Source organism: Triplophysa dalaica, chromosome 24, assembly GCF_015846415.1.
Source record: "Triplophysa dalaica isolate WHDGS20190420 chromosome 24, ASM1584641v1, whole genome shotgun sequence".
Classification (NCBI taxonomy): Eukaryota; Metazoa; Chordata; class Actinopteri; order Cypriniformes; family Nemacheilidae; genus Triplophysa; species Triplophysa dalaica.
Window position 1 is genome coordinate 14,341,619 of NC_079565.1, and position 16,038 is coordinate 14,357,656.

The 16,038-nt window shown below is 38.2% G+C and overlaps 1 protein-coding gene across 10 annotated transcripts in view; it reads right to left on the reverse strand.

Annotated features, from left to right (window-relative positions):
- Positions 1-480: 480 nt before the first annotated feature.
- The window catches only part of kif21a (kinesin family member 21A), a 59,739-nt gene continuing 44,181 nt past the window's right edge, over positions 481-16,038 (reverse strand). For 3 of the 10 annotated variants that reach the window (XM_056739338.1, XM_056739341.1, XM_056739336.1), the window contains 17 exons: positions 15,447-15,574; positions 15,231-15,375; positions 14,893-15,090; positions 14,657-14,758; positions 14,415-14,580; positions 12,810-12,830; positions 11,493-11,550; positions 11,349-11,403; positions 10,932-11,128; positions 8,235-8,366; positions 7,158-7,294; positions 6,831-7,005; positions 5,669-5,833; positions 4,764-4,881; positions 4,512-4,682; positions 2,100-2,299; positions 481-1,984 (listed from right to left, as the gene is read on the reverse strand). In XM_056739338.1, coding sequence (XP_056595316.1) covers positions 1,894-1,984; positions 2,100-2,299; positions 4,512-4,682; positions 4,764-4,881; positions 5,669-5,833; positions 6,831-7,005; positions 7,158-7,294; positions 8,235-8,366; positions 10,932-11,128; positions 11,349-11,403; positions 11,493-11,550; positions 12,810-12,830; positions 14,415-14,580; positions 14,657-14,758; positions 14,893-15,090; positions 15,231-15,375; positions 15,447-15,574 — 2,259 coding nt within the window. In that variant the 3' untranslated portion in view covers positions 481-1,893. The remainder of the gene's footprint in view (positions 1,985-2,099; positions 2,300-4,511; positions 4,683-4,763; positions 4,882-5,668; positions 5,834-6,830; positions 7,006-7,157; positions 7,295-8,234; positions 8,367-10,931; positions 11,129-11,348; positions 11,404-11,492; positions 11,551-12,809; positions 12,831-14,414; positions 14,581-14,656; positions 14,759-14,892; positions 15,091-15,230; positions 15,376-15,446; positions 15,575-16,038) is intronic. The other 7 variants (XM_056739344.1, XM_056739337.1, XM_056739345.1 and 4 more) reach the window with 4 other exon arrangements.

The following is a 16,038-nucleotide window of genomic DNA, read 5'->3' on the forward strand; positions in this document are numbered from 1 at the left end:
AAAAATGAATTTTCTGTTATAACAGTCATGTTGGTCTTTTAAATGTATAATTATGATCATGTTTTTATACTTCTGTACAGGAGCTGTATGGATTTTTCAAAGTTGACAGTCATTGTCACCATACACTGTTATCATTTAACAAGCAGCCATACTGTAATATTTACATCTTTATCATCTTCCATATTCTCCATTATATGGCCCATGGGATATATGTGTAGCTTTTGAAGCTAGGCATTACGTTTCAGTTCTTTTTGTAATATTTAATGAAATATAATTAGAAACATAGGCTAATTATTGTCACAATTGACTATTGTCAAGATACCGTTGAGCGTCTGAACTGTATTTATGGTATTTTGTATTTTCACACATTAGACCGGCGGGTCCACTTTTATTTTAAACACATTAATTATTATAGTAATTTAAATAAAATGTCTCACTGAACACAGATGCACACACAACAGGTTTTTGACAGATGACATTTAATTCAATTGACACCTGACATTCAAATCTCTATGGCCCATTGTGTTTCAACCACAGGCATCATAAATATGCTTTCAGTAAAGCCAAAGCATGGCCAGAAATAAAGCATTAGACAGATTTGACCTACATAAGCGTTCAAGTCAGTCTTTCTATGTTCATCTAGCACGACACCATGAGAGACAGTCTGATGTGTAAACTATAGCACATGTAGTGATCTGCAGTGAGCAGGCCTTTATGTAGTGTAGATAAGTGGTACAGGCACAAGTAATTCCCCTTTCACATCTGGATAAAGTATATATGCAGGACAGTATCTAGTGAATACAACACACACCCATAGACTTCAGTGACATACGTGAGCAGCAGGAATATATCAGAGGAAAGAGGTTAATGGATATTGACAGAAACACAGAACAGGTTTGTAAAGAGTGATGAGAGAACATCTTATATTGTTACTGTACTTACTGATTTACTGAAGCTGTTAAGATTGTTTACAATATTGTTAATTGAACATCAAAGTGATTCCAGATGACTCTAGAAGCCTACACTATAAAAACATCTTCAGGTCATATTTTTACTCTAGATGATAAGGAAAGAAAAAAGAAATGACATTTTGCATTAAGAAAATGAAGCTTTTTTAGGACCATCGAGATTTTTTAAATTTAAAGGATATCGCGCACAAACAGGGTTGCCAAGTCTGCGGTTGCACCCCAAAATCAATCTACTTTAAACTGTGGCTGCAAGTTGTTTTTATTCTGTAGGGTAAATGTAAAAAATTTAGTTTGTTATAAATTATATTCAGTGTCGCAAATACTACCATGGTCATTTAATAATTGAAACAATCTATATATCTTTTTCACATTACAGTAATAAAAATTTGATTTATTTGAAGAAATCAAAATGTGACTAATTGGCATGAAAATATCAAGTTAGCTTTCAATTTCTTCATGTAAAATCCTTAATAATTACTCCATTAAATTAAAACGTGACCACTTGAGTACTCCACAGACACAACGCTCCCTGACGTTCTGGAACATTTCCAATAACAAGAATACTGAAGCCAGCTACAGTAGATCCGGTTCCTTTCCTCCGAACTTCCATCAGAACGTCAGCGTGTCCGCTTTCAGTGCCGTCTTGATGATTGTTAGAATTATCTGAGCTGGCCTGGTTATTTAAAGGACAAAGAGTTTTATTTAGCATGTGACGTTGATTTTGCGTCTTAAACGATGCTCCAGCATTAGCAGTGAATGCTGCGAAATGTCCGAAAGAACCGTAGTGAGCAGATTCATATGCGAATAGAAGGCCAGAGAATCAAGTGGAAATCCACATTTCGGTAGTGGGGTCAAAGTGCAAAAGTCTTTGGCAGCAGCGTTACCATAGTTACCATGGTAACGCTGCAGGGGCATCTGCATTCTGTCAATTGCCGACGATGTCATCGGCAGTGTCAGTGACATCTGTACCGCTGTCCAGACTCCCCCTCGCGCGCCAGATCTTCACCGTCCGGTCACTGCAAAGAAATGTGGGGTGTGTGTGTTAATGTATGAATGGGAGTTTTACGATAGAATGAACAAGTATTATTAAAAATGTGATTGTATTTGCTTGCTTATGTTTACAACACTCACTCGGAGGCTGTGAACAGATGACTGCTGTTGGTAGAGATGCTGTTGATGGGGCTCTCGTGACCTCTGATCTCCCCGAACGGACTCAACGTGTCCGTGTGCCAGAGTTTGAGAACTCCTCCCCTACAGCCACTCAGCAGGATAGGGGACGCAGGCACGACTCCGAGAGCACAAACCCAATCACGATGAGCGTTGGGTACCTGCTGTAGATCAAGCAACACATGACAGCTCATTAAACCTGTACAAACACACCGTCTGAGTTCGGATCCAGTCACTTCCTGATGAGTTCATTAGCCTCTTCCTGTCATGTCTCAGGTCTGATTAATCATCTGATTGGTTAATTACTTGAGGAAGGATTTACACTATCTGTGTGTGGAATGATGATGCGTGTGCCGGTCTGGACTGTCATGTTGTTTCGTCAAAACAAGACTTATGTCATAAATGTGAGAAGTACATTGTAACTAAAACTAAAAGATTTAAAATGTGTCTAATTTAGGAGAATAGTGACGTTTATGCCACAACTATAACTAAATAATGATTCAGAGGAACAATATTGTCAGAATCACTTTAAGATATTTTTCCGACATATGATAAAACATAAAAATTGTCCGTAGGGTGTGAGTGTGTGAGTGAATGAGTGAGTGTGTGTGCCCTGCGATGGGTTGGCACTCCATCCAGGGTGTATCCTGCCTTGATGCCCGATGACTCCTGAGATAGGCGCAGGCTCCCCGTGACCCGAGGTAGTTCGGATAAGCGGTAGAAAATGGATGGATGGATGATATAACATTGACAATAAAAATACTTGTAAACTGCAAAACTGCAACTTGTAAGCTAACAAGAAACTGGTGTGTCTGTTGGTGTGGACACAAAAACTGTAACTGTTGAATTTTTTTTTTCGTCTTTCCGCCTTTTTACCGTTTTATGGTAGGGGGTGCTGTTACGCTTATTTACACATCAAATCAATTTTGATTCTAATCTTGATGAAGTTTTCCAAGTATTTGTTCAAAATGCAATATCAAAGTGAAACCTATGCACAATTGATGTGTATAAAAAGGACTAAAACCAACAGATGATTAAAATATCATGTTTTTTTACTGTGCATTCCAAATAATATCAATCAAACTGCAGTTGGGTTGTTTTGATTAAGTAATAATAACTTGAAGAAAAAACACACAGCTAACTAACAATAAAAACATGATTTTTTAAATGTATTTTAGTTTAATTTTAGTAAATTAACTCTTTGAATGCTTTCTTAAGCAGAAGCCGTGTTCTTTCTTTGAATTTATAAAATTATATTTACATTTTAATACAACAAAATATTCTGGGGACCATAAAAGTTTTATGAATATGATCAAGAATGTTGCTGCTGCCTGACACCTTTCAATGCTAGAAAAATTGTGTTAAACTGGCGCGCCTGTGTTCGCAAGGAAGAATCTGGCACAACACGTGGCAACTATTTTATTTCAAAATATAAAATCTGTCCTGTGGCTCAGTGGTTAGAGCATGGCACTAGCAATGCCAAGATCATGGGTTTACATCCCAGGGGATAGCACATAGTCAGAAACAAATGTACACTCACCTAAAGGATTATTAGGAACACCATACTAATACTGTGTTTGACCCCCTTTCACCTTCAGATCTGCCTTAATTCTACGTGGCATTGATTCAACAAGGTGCTGAAAGCATTCTTTAGAAATGTTGGCATATATTGATAGGATAGCATCTTGCAGTTGATGGAGATTTGTGGGATGCACGAAGCTCCCGTTCCACCACATCCCAAAGATGCTCTATTGGGTTGAGATCTGGTGACTATGGGGGGCATTACAGTGAACTCATTGTCATGTTCAAGAAACCAATTTGAAATGATTCTAGCTTTGTGACATGGCGCATTATCCTGCTGGAAGAAGACATCAGAGGATGGGTACATGGTGGTCATAAAGGGATGGACATGGTCAGAAACAATGCTCAGGTAGGCCGTGGCATTTAAACGATGCCCGATTGGCACTAAGGGGCCTAAAGTGTGCCAAGAAAACATCCCCCACACCATTACACCACCACCATAATTGCATTAATGAGAAATTGAACAGGTGTTCCTAATAATCCTTTAGGTGAGTGTATAATACAATGCAAGTTGCATTTGATAAAAGCATCTGCCAAATGATAAATGTAAACACATTAAGCCAATTCCTCACAATGGCTTTAGAAGACTGTGAAAAGCATATTAATCATGTAAAGTATTTTTATAATAGTTTCTGGTTCTTATATATTTACTTTCAAGACACTTTGAATGTCACTGTATGTTACATGATAAAATACTCTTATTCGTTTCACCACAAAGGTTTAAAACAATGTAAATGCATCAGTTTCATGTACTTTTTCTGCTAATTGACACTTTTAGCTCGTATGATGGTTTACCTGCAACAGGTCCTTTCGAGCCAGATCCCATTTCTTTATGCCGTTGTCTCTGGAGCCGCTGAACAGACAGTCTCCCTGAACCACCAGCGATTCAATGCCGTCATAGTGAGGCGGCTCAAAGTTATGAGTGGGGCTGATGCTACCCGCAGCACCCTCGCTCACGTCAAACATCTACAGGATAAAAACAGCCAAGGGCTATTTAGATGATGTTCAATGGAAATTTCCTCCAAATGATAATTGTGAAACACACACCTTAATGTAGTGATCCTTTGAGCCTGTGATAACTAGATCTTGTCCATTACAGGTCTGATCAACAGTCAAGCACATGACAGGACTCAGATGACCTGTTAACTTCCCCGTAGACACGAATCTGACAAAAACAGATCAATATGAGTTCTTTTTTTAACTAAAGGCACTTTTTAAGTTTTATCGAATGATTTTTAACAACTGTTTTCTTTTTGTTATAAGGTCAATTTAAAGCTGTCTAAGAAACCTTTTAACGTACCTTAAGCATTTATTTTTGCTAATTTCTAAACGCATTTTATCGACAGATGTGACTATTCAAAGACTGTAGTAATAACCTACACTTCCATGGCATTTATTAATTTATTAAAAGTTGATGTTAGTATTAACATTACAAACACATTTTTTTTAATCAAAGTTGAAACTTTATTGACATGAACTAACATTAACAAAGATTAATAAATGCAAAAATCTCATTGGTAGTTTATGTAAGCTAATGCATTTACTAATACTGATTACAAATACAACCTTGTTGTAGTGTTACCAGCTCTTTTACTTTTGACCAAGACTTTCAATCATGAAGTATTAATAATTCATTTTGTGACATTATGATCAATTAAGACGAAATAATATTAGATACATAAAGTAAAACGAATAAAAACAGACATAGTAAAACTACGAAATGAATAAATTTGTTCCAATAATGTCACCACAGAATGAAACAAACCAAATAATATTGTGCCAATGAAATTTGTATGTTTGAAAAATAACACTATGGTCCTTAGTAGACCAATTTTGCGAGATAAGTGTTTATTAAGGAAGTTTCTAATTGAACCATAACTGAAGGACCACTCATATAAAATGTAGAAGATAACGTATATAGTAATTGTTAGTGTGCTGGGCAGAAGTTATACCGTCTCAGGTCCCACATGCGTACAGAGTTGCCAGCAGCAGCGTAAAGAACGGTACCGCTCGGGTTCAGAAATATCTGATTGATCTGGTTTTCTCCGGCCGGGATGGTGACGGTACGGTTGGTACTGGCAGCACACATGTCACCGGTGTTCACCAGACCTGATGAACTGAACCACAGACAGACCATTTGACCATTTCATTCAATGATTACATTAAGAGTTACACATTAAACACCACAGTCAGGGCCCAGCCTCGGTTGGTGCCCTAGGCAAGATTTTAGATTGCGCCCCCTCCTATACAAAAATGAATGCATTAATAAATAACAATATCTGGAAATGAACTTTTTTAAAAGCAAATTTCATATTTATTTGAATTCAACATGAATTGTGATGAACATAAATAGGAAGTAAATAAATAACAACTAAACGTATTTTTAATAAAAATGCTTCTAATTCGATTCTCACTGTTGAAATACTAATGCTGAAAATAAAATAAAACTTATTTTCTTAATAATACTGTATTTGAATATTAGAGCCCATGAAACGAATGTTACTTGTCTTACTTTCTGTTTTTGTTTTTCAAAGTAACAGTGTAGAAGTAAAAATACTTAATAAACAGTTTTCTTGCAAATGTTATGAATAAACATTTTAGTTTTAGTATTGTCAATTTCTACAGGTTTAAAGACGGTTTGCGACTGGTCTGTGTTTTGGGGTACAACGAAGCTCGAAATCGTTGAGAGACGGAATAGTGTTTTCGAACCACACAACACCCCTTTGATTCTGGAGGCGGGGTTTACATGACGTATGCAAATAGCCTCTGCGCACGTAGCGAGAGTGATCGTAGAGATGTGGGTACATCTGTACCATCTCTTTAATGTAGACCTTATCTGACCTCACCTCAGCAAAATAAAATGACGCGTTATTTCCCACAGACCCGGTGGCGCTACATAACACACCCACCTACTACGTTATGGCCATGGACCAATGGTGGCTCGTGGGTGTTTTCCGGCCAACACAAACTTTCTCGGATCCAGTGATGATTGGTTTGCAGCGGCGAGCTATTCAAACGAATTGTAGTTTGGACCTGATTTTGTTCGGTCGTTTTTTTGTCGAATGTAGTATGCTGAGCCCTTTAATCTTCAGTTTGACATCGGGATTGACTCACGTGAGTGTTCGGATGCACTTGGCTGAGTCTCGGATGTCCCACACCTTTATGTATGAGGTGGAGACGGTGAACACCAGACTGGAGCTGTAACGCACGGAGACAACGTTGTTGGGGTGGCCACCTAGATACATGATCTCCTGTCCCGTGACCAGATTCCACACCTTACAGGTCCGGTCTGAAAGAGGAGCACCACACAATAAACATGTCCTTAATACTTAATACATTTGTGTAATATAAGAAACTTAGGAACAGTCTGCGAAGGGCTTAGGAACAATTTAAGTTTTTAAAGCTAAACTAAATACTGACAGACACAGGTCTAGTTCTGACCTTTAGATCCGGTGAAGAGAAGGTCATCGGTGGAGTCGACACACAGCACAGCTTTACTGTGACCTTCTGCTATATGCACACACTGCAGAGGGCTGGCGCGACTGCTCTTTGACATAGGAACAGGGTTGATCACGCCTCTGACACACGCCAACAAACCACAATTCACAGTTAGTCATTTAATCTCATGTATTTCAAGACATTAATGTCATGAAAAGGATTTCAACAGTATTGACGCAAATGACTTCATGGTGTATGGATAAAACAAACAACATGCGCGCCAATAGACATCCCTTACAATATTAATGCCCATGCAGTATAAACAACGAGAATCAAAACAATTAATAAAGGAAAATTAATAAGGGTGTGTCATTTGTGTTTGAGGAAAGGTCAGAGAAGGTCAGATGTCCTCTCATGTTATTAGATAAATATAAATTGTTACATATTCTAACTGCTTCTAACATTTTTTGGTCTTTTCACAATCCTCAAACTTTTTTAGGACTTTTATTTCTTTTCCTAGAGTATTTTTGTATATCCCTGATCTTATCTATAGATCCATTTGATTGAAAACCTGTTTATCATCTGGAGGTTAATAGAAGGATCTGAGCCGATCCCATCACGACAGGTCGCATGAAAATAAAACTTGTAGTATATAAAGACAAATAAACACCCTCAAACAAATGTAGACACAAAACAAAATACATTGACATAAAATCTAATTTTTTTTAAACTCTTAATGTAAAAACAAAAGATATGCAAATAATCAGAGTAGTCAGCGTTTGTTAGGCAAGAACTTCCATTCAGTTGACTTACACATGGTTTTCCATGACATTCATTCTTCACCTGACAGTCTTTCTTTTAACAGGTTTGGGTCTGGTAGAGCACAAACCGTGTCACATTATATAGCAGTCAGACAGCGTGCTTTTTAAAGTCAAATGAGCAGATGTTTCATCTAAGAAAGGAACGTTGCTAACAGATCCAGAGTTGTCCATTTCCAAAGTAGTTTGTCATCAAACCAAACCCTTTTCTAAATGTAAGTTGCACTAGTATTGTTCTGCCACTGGGGGAGCTAGCTCTTACTGTGTGATCTCTTTGGCTTTAGCCTTGTCGGCCAGGGCCTGTCCCTTGTCATAAGTCTTCCTGCGGGAGAGAGGGGATGGTTCTGGCACTCTCTTTTGCCCACCTGCTGGAAGTCTGTTGCCAGAGCTGCTACTTTTCCATTTGCAATGAAAGACAAAAACATGAAATAAAATAAAAACAAAGACTTAACCAAAAACGACCGCGACACAAGGGTGGACAGCATGCATACTAAAGTAAACACATAAGCCCTAAGGTGAAGTGTTCTTTGAAAGTATAAATCCAGATTAAAAGGACAGGTCACCCAAAAATACATTTATTTTTTCGGATGAACACAGGGAAAGAAATTTGGAAGGATATTACGATATTATCAGTCACTATCATAGTCGGACAAATTCTGCTCTAGTAGTCAATGATGTCCCAGAACTGAAAATTGCTAACATTCTTACAAACATCGTTTTTTAGACATTTATACAGATTTGGAACAACTTGCCGCTGAGTAAATGATGACGGCGTTTTCATTTTTGGGTGAACTGTCGCTTTAAGAGGTCAGATGAACCTTTACAGATAGCTATTTGTGATTCAATTTTGCCAATCCTGTCACGCCATGTGTTCACAGCTAGTCAGTGTTTGTGGTAAACCTGCACAATCTTTTACAATAATGAACAATCCGAAACTACTGGTAAGCAGTTCTCTGGCAAACAATTTTCTTGCAAACATTTGGCAAATATTTACCAATACTACTAACATTCAGCATTTATCTACACTGCAAACAGTCCTCTGCCCAGACAACCTTTTGCCAATATCTTGCCAATACTGGCAAGGAGATCTATTGCAAACATTCAGCAAACACCAACCACTACTTGTAACCAGTTTTCTTGTAAACCTTCGGCAAAGGTACTCGCAAGGACTTCTATGGCAAACATTCTGCAACTATCAAACACTACTGCCAAGCAGTTCCCTGGCAAACATCCCTGTTGAGAAAAACAGCAGATGCTGGGTCAGGTACGTTTTGATGCTGGTTTGACCACCTTAAACCAGCACATGACCAGCTAAGGACCAGCTTAAACCAGCACATGAATAACTTAAACCAACACAAACCATCATCAAAACATACCAAACCAGCATAAGCTGGTTGAAACAGGGATTTGGCAAATATTTACCATTACTGACAAGAGGTTGTCTAACTTTGACTTTGCTATTTGGTTTTCAAGGGGAATTAAATGGGTTATTTCATTGTCATGCGGTTTCTACAGCAGTAAAGTACTGCAGTACTTCTCAACTGGTTGGCCACGGGACCCACACATTTTCCCATGGTCATCAAGCTGCGACCATTTTTTTAGGATATATGACATCATGTAATCTGCTAAAAAAGTCACTAAAACAAAGTACTTACAAAAATTTGTGAGTGAGTAGAGCACCTTATAAAGTCTGAAAGGACAAGATAGTTAGTTTTTCTGAGGTGAAAGACTTTTTATTTTGTAACAAGTTAAGAAGATAAAGATAGAATAATGACACTGACATTCAGCCTTACAACATCTCACCTTAAAGCTACAGTTTGTAAAAACCGCCGCTAAAGGGGGGAAACGATCAAAACAACAACGATGGCATAGGTTGATGACACTGTGAAGGATCGTGGAATTATGGGATATGCTGTCTTCAACTCCACCACCATCAATCAGACGGAAATGAGAAATCATGTTAGCTGATGAGGTAAAGTAATAAAGTTTAATAAATGTTGCATATAATTGTGGTCCATAAATTTGTGAATGCTCGAAACAAGCTAGTGGCTTGCTTGACTTCAACATTTGTCCACGAATCTGTAGTCATGCGGTTTCTACATCAGTAAAGGCGGTAACAAAGGGGAACGCGGATATGACGCCATTGACAGGCGACTGCACAGCCCCGTGTCACTGTTTAGAATGGCGATTTTCTCACGATTTACAAGTAGTTCGAAACATTTTAGATATTATAAGTACTCATCTGAACAAAATATATAACACTGACCTAGAGGCTCTTGGATATTTTACTGCAAAATTGGCACCTTTAACGCGTTTTGAATTGGGACAGCGAGCGCTCCGCTCACTCGCTCAGGCATCTGCCAACAGCTTTCACGCATGTCTTTCAAAATAAAAGTCTCACATCAGAAAAACATTTAAAATTGTGATTTTTTTTGTTGAGGTTGTTTCTTAGACTGTGCACTCCGCGACCCACTTCGAGGGGTCTTGTGACCCACTTCTGGGTTGCGTCCCACCAGTTGAGAACCACTGGGTTATTTCATTGCTTCTCAGTAGGACACCTAACTGGTGGATAAATTTGGATGAGTTTGTCAGCATTTTGTTTGGTCATTGAGAAACGATGAATGCTTGATGAAAGACAAACAAATGATTCACACTATGTTAAGCACTATGTTAAAGGAGACCAAATTGTTTTTATGATGAATGTCTGAGCTGGAAGCCAAACAGAATGTGACAGTATGGATATTTAAGTACTGTCAGTATTTGTAACCTAACAGAAAAGATCGGTATATCATCACTACACCTTTCTCAACGGGACGACACTTTCATTTGATGAGGAAATGTATGTTTTAGGGCAAATATAAAGCTGGAGGATTTAGTCCATGCATGAAGTATGGTGGACCAGTTAGTAAGCGCTGACCAGATTAGTATTGAAATATATTGAGTATCTGCCTAAACTTACATGTTACCCATTCTAGAGGACAAGCTAGAAGGGGGAAGCATGTAGTCCCTGTCTCTAACTGTATTTCCAGCAGACTCCAGGTCTGCAGTCCCATCGGATGTCTCACTCATGGGGTGTACAGAGACAGGTGTGTCTGGGCCATAGTCGCTGTTGTTAACATAGAGTAACTCCATCTGAGTAGTGGTTCTTCTCCGGGCCTGAGTAACGAATACAAAAATTGATTAAATCTTAATGTTAAATCAGAATGTAGATATGCAAGTTGTTACTTTGAAAATTTGCCTGCATGCATCAAATTGAACATTCTTTGGGCAATCCAAGGCATAATGGTGAACTACCAAGGTCTTCATTTCTGCCATTCACTACTGTACCTTAATACATCTAGATTTAAATACGGGTTCAATGCATTTTAAACCATACCTTAGTCCTAGATTTGGTTTCTCCACATAACTTCATAAGGTCTGATGCCTGGGTGCTACATCATGGGAACAGATATTGATATTCTTTCAATATTATAAATATATATTTAAAGCCTAAATTCATCAACAGCAGATGTTAACTTACTTTCCTTCCACAGCAGGACTCTGTGTCGACTCGTCGCTACTACTGTCATCGCCATTTTCTAAACGGAGAAAAACAACAAGTTTAATTTTCCAGAAATCACAGACGTGTTAAATGTTTTTTTAGACCCCATGAAATGGTTTGTCAATTCTCTTCCCAGTATTTTAAAGTTCCTTTTATAGGAAAGCTTGGGAAACATTTTGTTAATCTCGGAAAAGTATTCTGAAATTGGTGGAGTATTGCGTTAACAGTTAAAGAGATACAAAATGTACACTTCACTGATATCACGCATACATCTCGAAAACGTCTATTTGATATCTGTATTTACGTTAGCAATACATTTTTTAGACATTTCCTGTCAGATGTCATGTCATATAGACATCTAGAATAAATCTGTAGTATGTTTATCATTTAGAATGGATGTAAAACTGCCTTTTCTTAGACATTCATCAGATGTTTTAACACATCAGATGTATTCCAGATCTTTAGCAGACATCTTACTGACGTACCTGTGCTTTCTGGGTTTGAATGCATTGTAAGTTGTCACATAAATTGCAAATGTGAAGACTTTAAGGTACTTAGAATTTAAGCAAAATCCTCATGATGCTGTTATCTCAACGTTCAATGTGTATTTTACCAAAAGCTAAACGTTTCATGTTTTTAACTTGCAGGAGAGTACTCTAGTGTACTGACAAGAGTCAATGCTAACAAAGATTAACTGAAATTCACAAAACTCAAATGTTTATTTCATGGGGTCTTTAACAACCTTGTGATGACAGGTTAATTTGAATTTAAATAAAGTTAATTTAAGCAAAATCGTCTTGATGCTAATATCTCAACGTTCAAAGAGATTTCTTCTATATTGTGGTAGTAAAAAGAGAAAGCAAATCAATTAAGCCCAGCGCTACCATGCTAGTTTCTTTAGTTTCTTTGAAACGCTGATCCAAACCAGTACCTGATATTGTCTGCAACCAAAAAGATGCTATCATCAGAGTTAGCGCAAAACAAAGTTGCATAGAGGAGAAATGAGGGAACACAAATGATAATTCAGTAAAACAGGACGGAAATTAGTATATGGCACAAAAATGTGTCCTACTGGAAGGTTCTTCACACATTTTCTTGCCCTGAGACTGAAACATATGCTAATGCTTATTAGTAGCGTGTTGCTAGGGATTGGTGGTTTAAAATGAAAATGCTAGAGCAGGTGTGGAAGGATGAACAGAAGCCTCATGCACCTGCGGAGGGGACCGCTAGCCCATGGTTAGTCCGAAGTGGTAACAATGCACTCATTAGAGAGAGTGTATGGCTACTGGTACTCACCCGAGGGCATGTTACCTAGTTCTGTTTCAAATCAGCCAACAGGGGAACAGAAAAACAGCATAGAAATCAAAAATAGATAGATTAAACCAAATCTGTCCAAAAGAAAAAAAAAGACAGACAAAGCCTGGTGCTATTAAAGGAATGTTGCCAAAACATTGCAAGAGAGGATTCATATAACTTGCTTATGACTGGTTTGCTTTGAATGCTGGTCCTTTCTTCTATTGGAGTGGGAGGTATAGGCAAGCTGGTTTAACCAGGGCAAGCGCAATTGGAGGCTAGCAGGTCTGATCTCGTAGACATCTATTTGACATCTACATTTACATCTGGAAGACATCTGCAATCAGGGGCGTAATTTCGACTGGGGACAGGGGGCACATGTCCCCCCTAATGATCCCGTTCGTGTCCCCCTGATTTTCAAATTTGTCTGTAATAGCTTTTTGACCACATGCCGTCATAGCAGCAAACTGTAAAAATAGATCACTGAAAGACTGTTTTCAATAAAGTGGTTTTGTATTGAAATTAATAAAAATTAGTTTTTACATGATCTTTGGTTCGTTAGGCTATGATAAGCTGTTTCCTTATAATGGACTTCTATGGCGAAGATGAGCGTAATGCATGATTTATAACTTTTTTAGTTTAATAAAGACTCGTTATTTTAACAGCAGTTAGTGTATATGACAGGGCTTGACAGAAACATGGGCTTCCCTGGTCGTGGTTTAGGTACGTTAAAGCTCTTTAATTATTTTAGAAAGTCAAGGTATACTAGCCATGTGTTCCTCCTTTTCTCAGTCAATACTCGCTTTTTCCCCCTTCATGAACATCAACTTTTGATACACAATAAAAACACCTTTACGTTTCATGGTTTAATCAATTTAAACAATCAAAAACAACGCAAAATGTAGGTATTTTGAAATTGTGATAGGATTCAAATCAAAAACATTTCCCCCCATTTTGTGTCCCCCCCACTTCTCAAACAATAGTTTGCTAATCTGCAATACGTTTTAGAGACATCCGCTGTCAGATATAAGAATGGATGTAAAACTGCTCTTTCTAAGATGTTTAGCAGATCATTTTACACGGCAGATGTTTCCCAGTTCTCCCAGAAGACGTCTTGCAGGTGACATGTTACTAGCTGGGTATGGTCCGTTTTTGTATCAGAACCCTGATTGAACACTACTCCAGATAGCACAGGTACATCTGTAAGATGTAAGATGTCTGCTAAAGATATTGAGATATAGAAAACATCTGCTGTATAAAAATATCTTAGAAAGAGCTGTTGTACATCCATTCTAAATCATACACATCTTACAGACCTTTTCTAGAGATCTATATAACATCTGACTGCAGACGTCTCAGAGATGTAGGGCAGATGAGCAAACAGCATTTGCCAGATGTCTTGCAGATGAAAATGCAGATATCAAATAGATGTCTATCAGATGTACATGTGCTGTCATGGACCCCTTTTACACCTTTTGTGTAAAAAACATTTCTAAGATGTTTAGCAGATGTTTTTACGTAGCAAATGTTTTCCAGATCTCCAGATCTTAAGCAGATGTCTTACAGATGTTGTGGGTGGAGTCTATATATCAGGAGGCATGTTCCTACCTTGAAGAGCATTCCCTAACAAAGCGTCCAGTTCCGGGTTGAACTCGGCCTTCTCCTTCAGCATGTGGAAGAGCAGCTGATTCTGAGTGGCACTGTTGATCTCAGTTTGCTTGAGACGGCCCTCCAACACTTTTATCTGGGATTCTTTCTGAGCCGCCTGTAGACCCTGAAAACATCCGATCCCATTTAGATTTGAGTACGTAAAGCTAAATAGAAACAATGAAGGGTCTGTGATCTGATACCTTATTTACGGCCATGGACATAAAATGATCGAGAAGGAATCGAGCCTCAGCCAGAGTGCAGGAGCCAATGACAGCTGAGACGTCAACAGAGTCGCCCTCCTCCTACAAACGTAGAAAAAATCCATGTGTCATTTTATTTAGAGTAATCACAGAGAAGTAGTTATCCGATTCATTTGTATTTTAGAGTTTTTAGTTCTTAAAAAACCTTGATTTTGATTGATTTATAGCTGACTGACCTTGGCTTCCTCCATCTGCATGATGTTGGCCTGGCAGTCAGAGATACTGTCATTGATGTAGTCGATGTTGGCCAGCAGTGACTCTAGTTCTTCATTCAGAGACTGAACAGTTTTCTCCTCCTCCTCCGGCTCTTCTGCCAGCAGTCTCTCTCTCTTTCTGATGATTTTATCACGCCTCCGTGTCAGCTCTTCACGTTGCTGTAAACAGATTTCAAATTGTCTTGTATTTTACCTATAATAATGGAATCAATGAACCTATGAACTTAATTTCTATATTACATGGGTACATTAAGACAGAAACAACATATTTATAATATTAAACCTATGTTCATTTTTACCTTTAGGAGACGATTCATGTCTGCCTCCATGTTGGAAATGGTCATCCGCTGCATGATGATATCAGAGATGCGGCGTTCCACACTCTGCCATTTCCCGCGAGCAACACGAGCAGAATATATTCCAAATGGCCTCCGGAGGTATAACCTAAATCCAAAAGAGATGTCAGTCACAGAGAACGTGCACATGTATTCTGTTGCATGTGTTTGTATCTGTACCTGGTTCCATTAGAGCCCGGATAAGCCCGTCCTGCAGGTGGTCTGTAAGAGAAGTCCTGACTCGGATCATTCACCTTCCTTGTGACCTTTCCTGATATGGGCCGCACCTGTCGCCTCAGAGAAGTCACCTGACAGACAGAAATACTCACATGAGCATCTCGAAAATATCGAAGAAATAAAAAAAAAATCTGTGTTTTATGCAGGTAACCATATCTTTTTTTCCACCTAAATACTATACTGGTCGAAAGTTTTTGGACAATTGAGTGAAATGTTTCTCGCTGTTTTTAAAAACTTTTGATCTGAAAGTTAATGCTTAAATGTTGTAAATTAGTTAGTAGACAAATATATTTTGGAAACAAACATGTTTTTTTTCATGGCAAAACTAACATTTTATTTAATAAAAATGTTTTTGACTTCTACATTTAAACTAATCTAGGACTAGGTTTAAGCCCTAAAGGGTGGTTTCCAGACAGGTCCCAGACTAACTTAAATGTTAGAAGTCTCTTGATCGAATAAAACTTGTTCGGACAAATCCTAAAATTTATCAGTAAGGCTGTTTTGTCTTAAGATGCACACCAGTAATGTTTTTGTA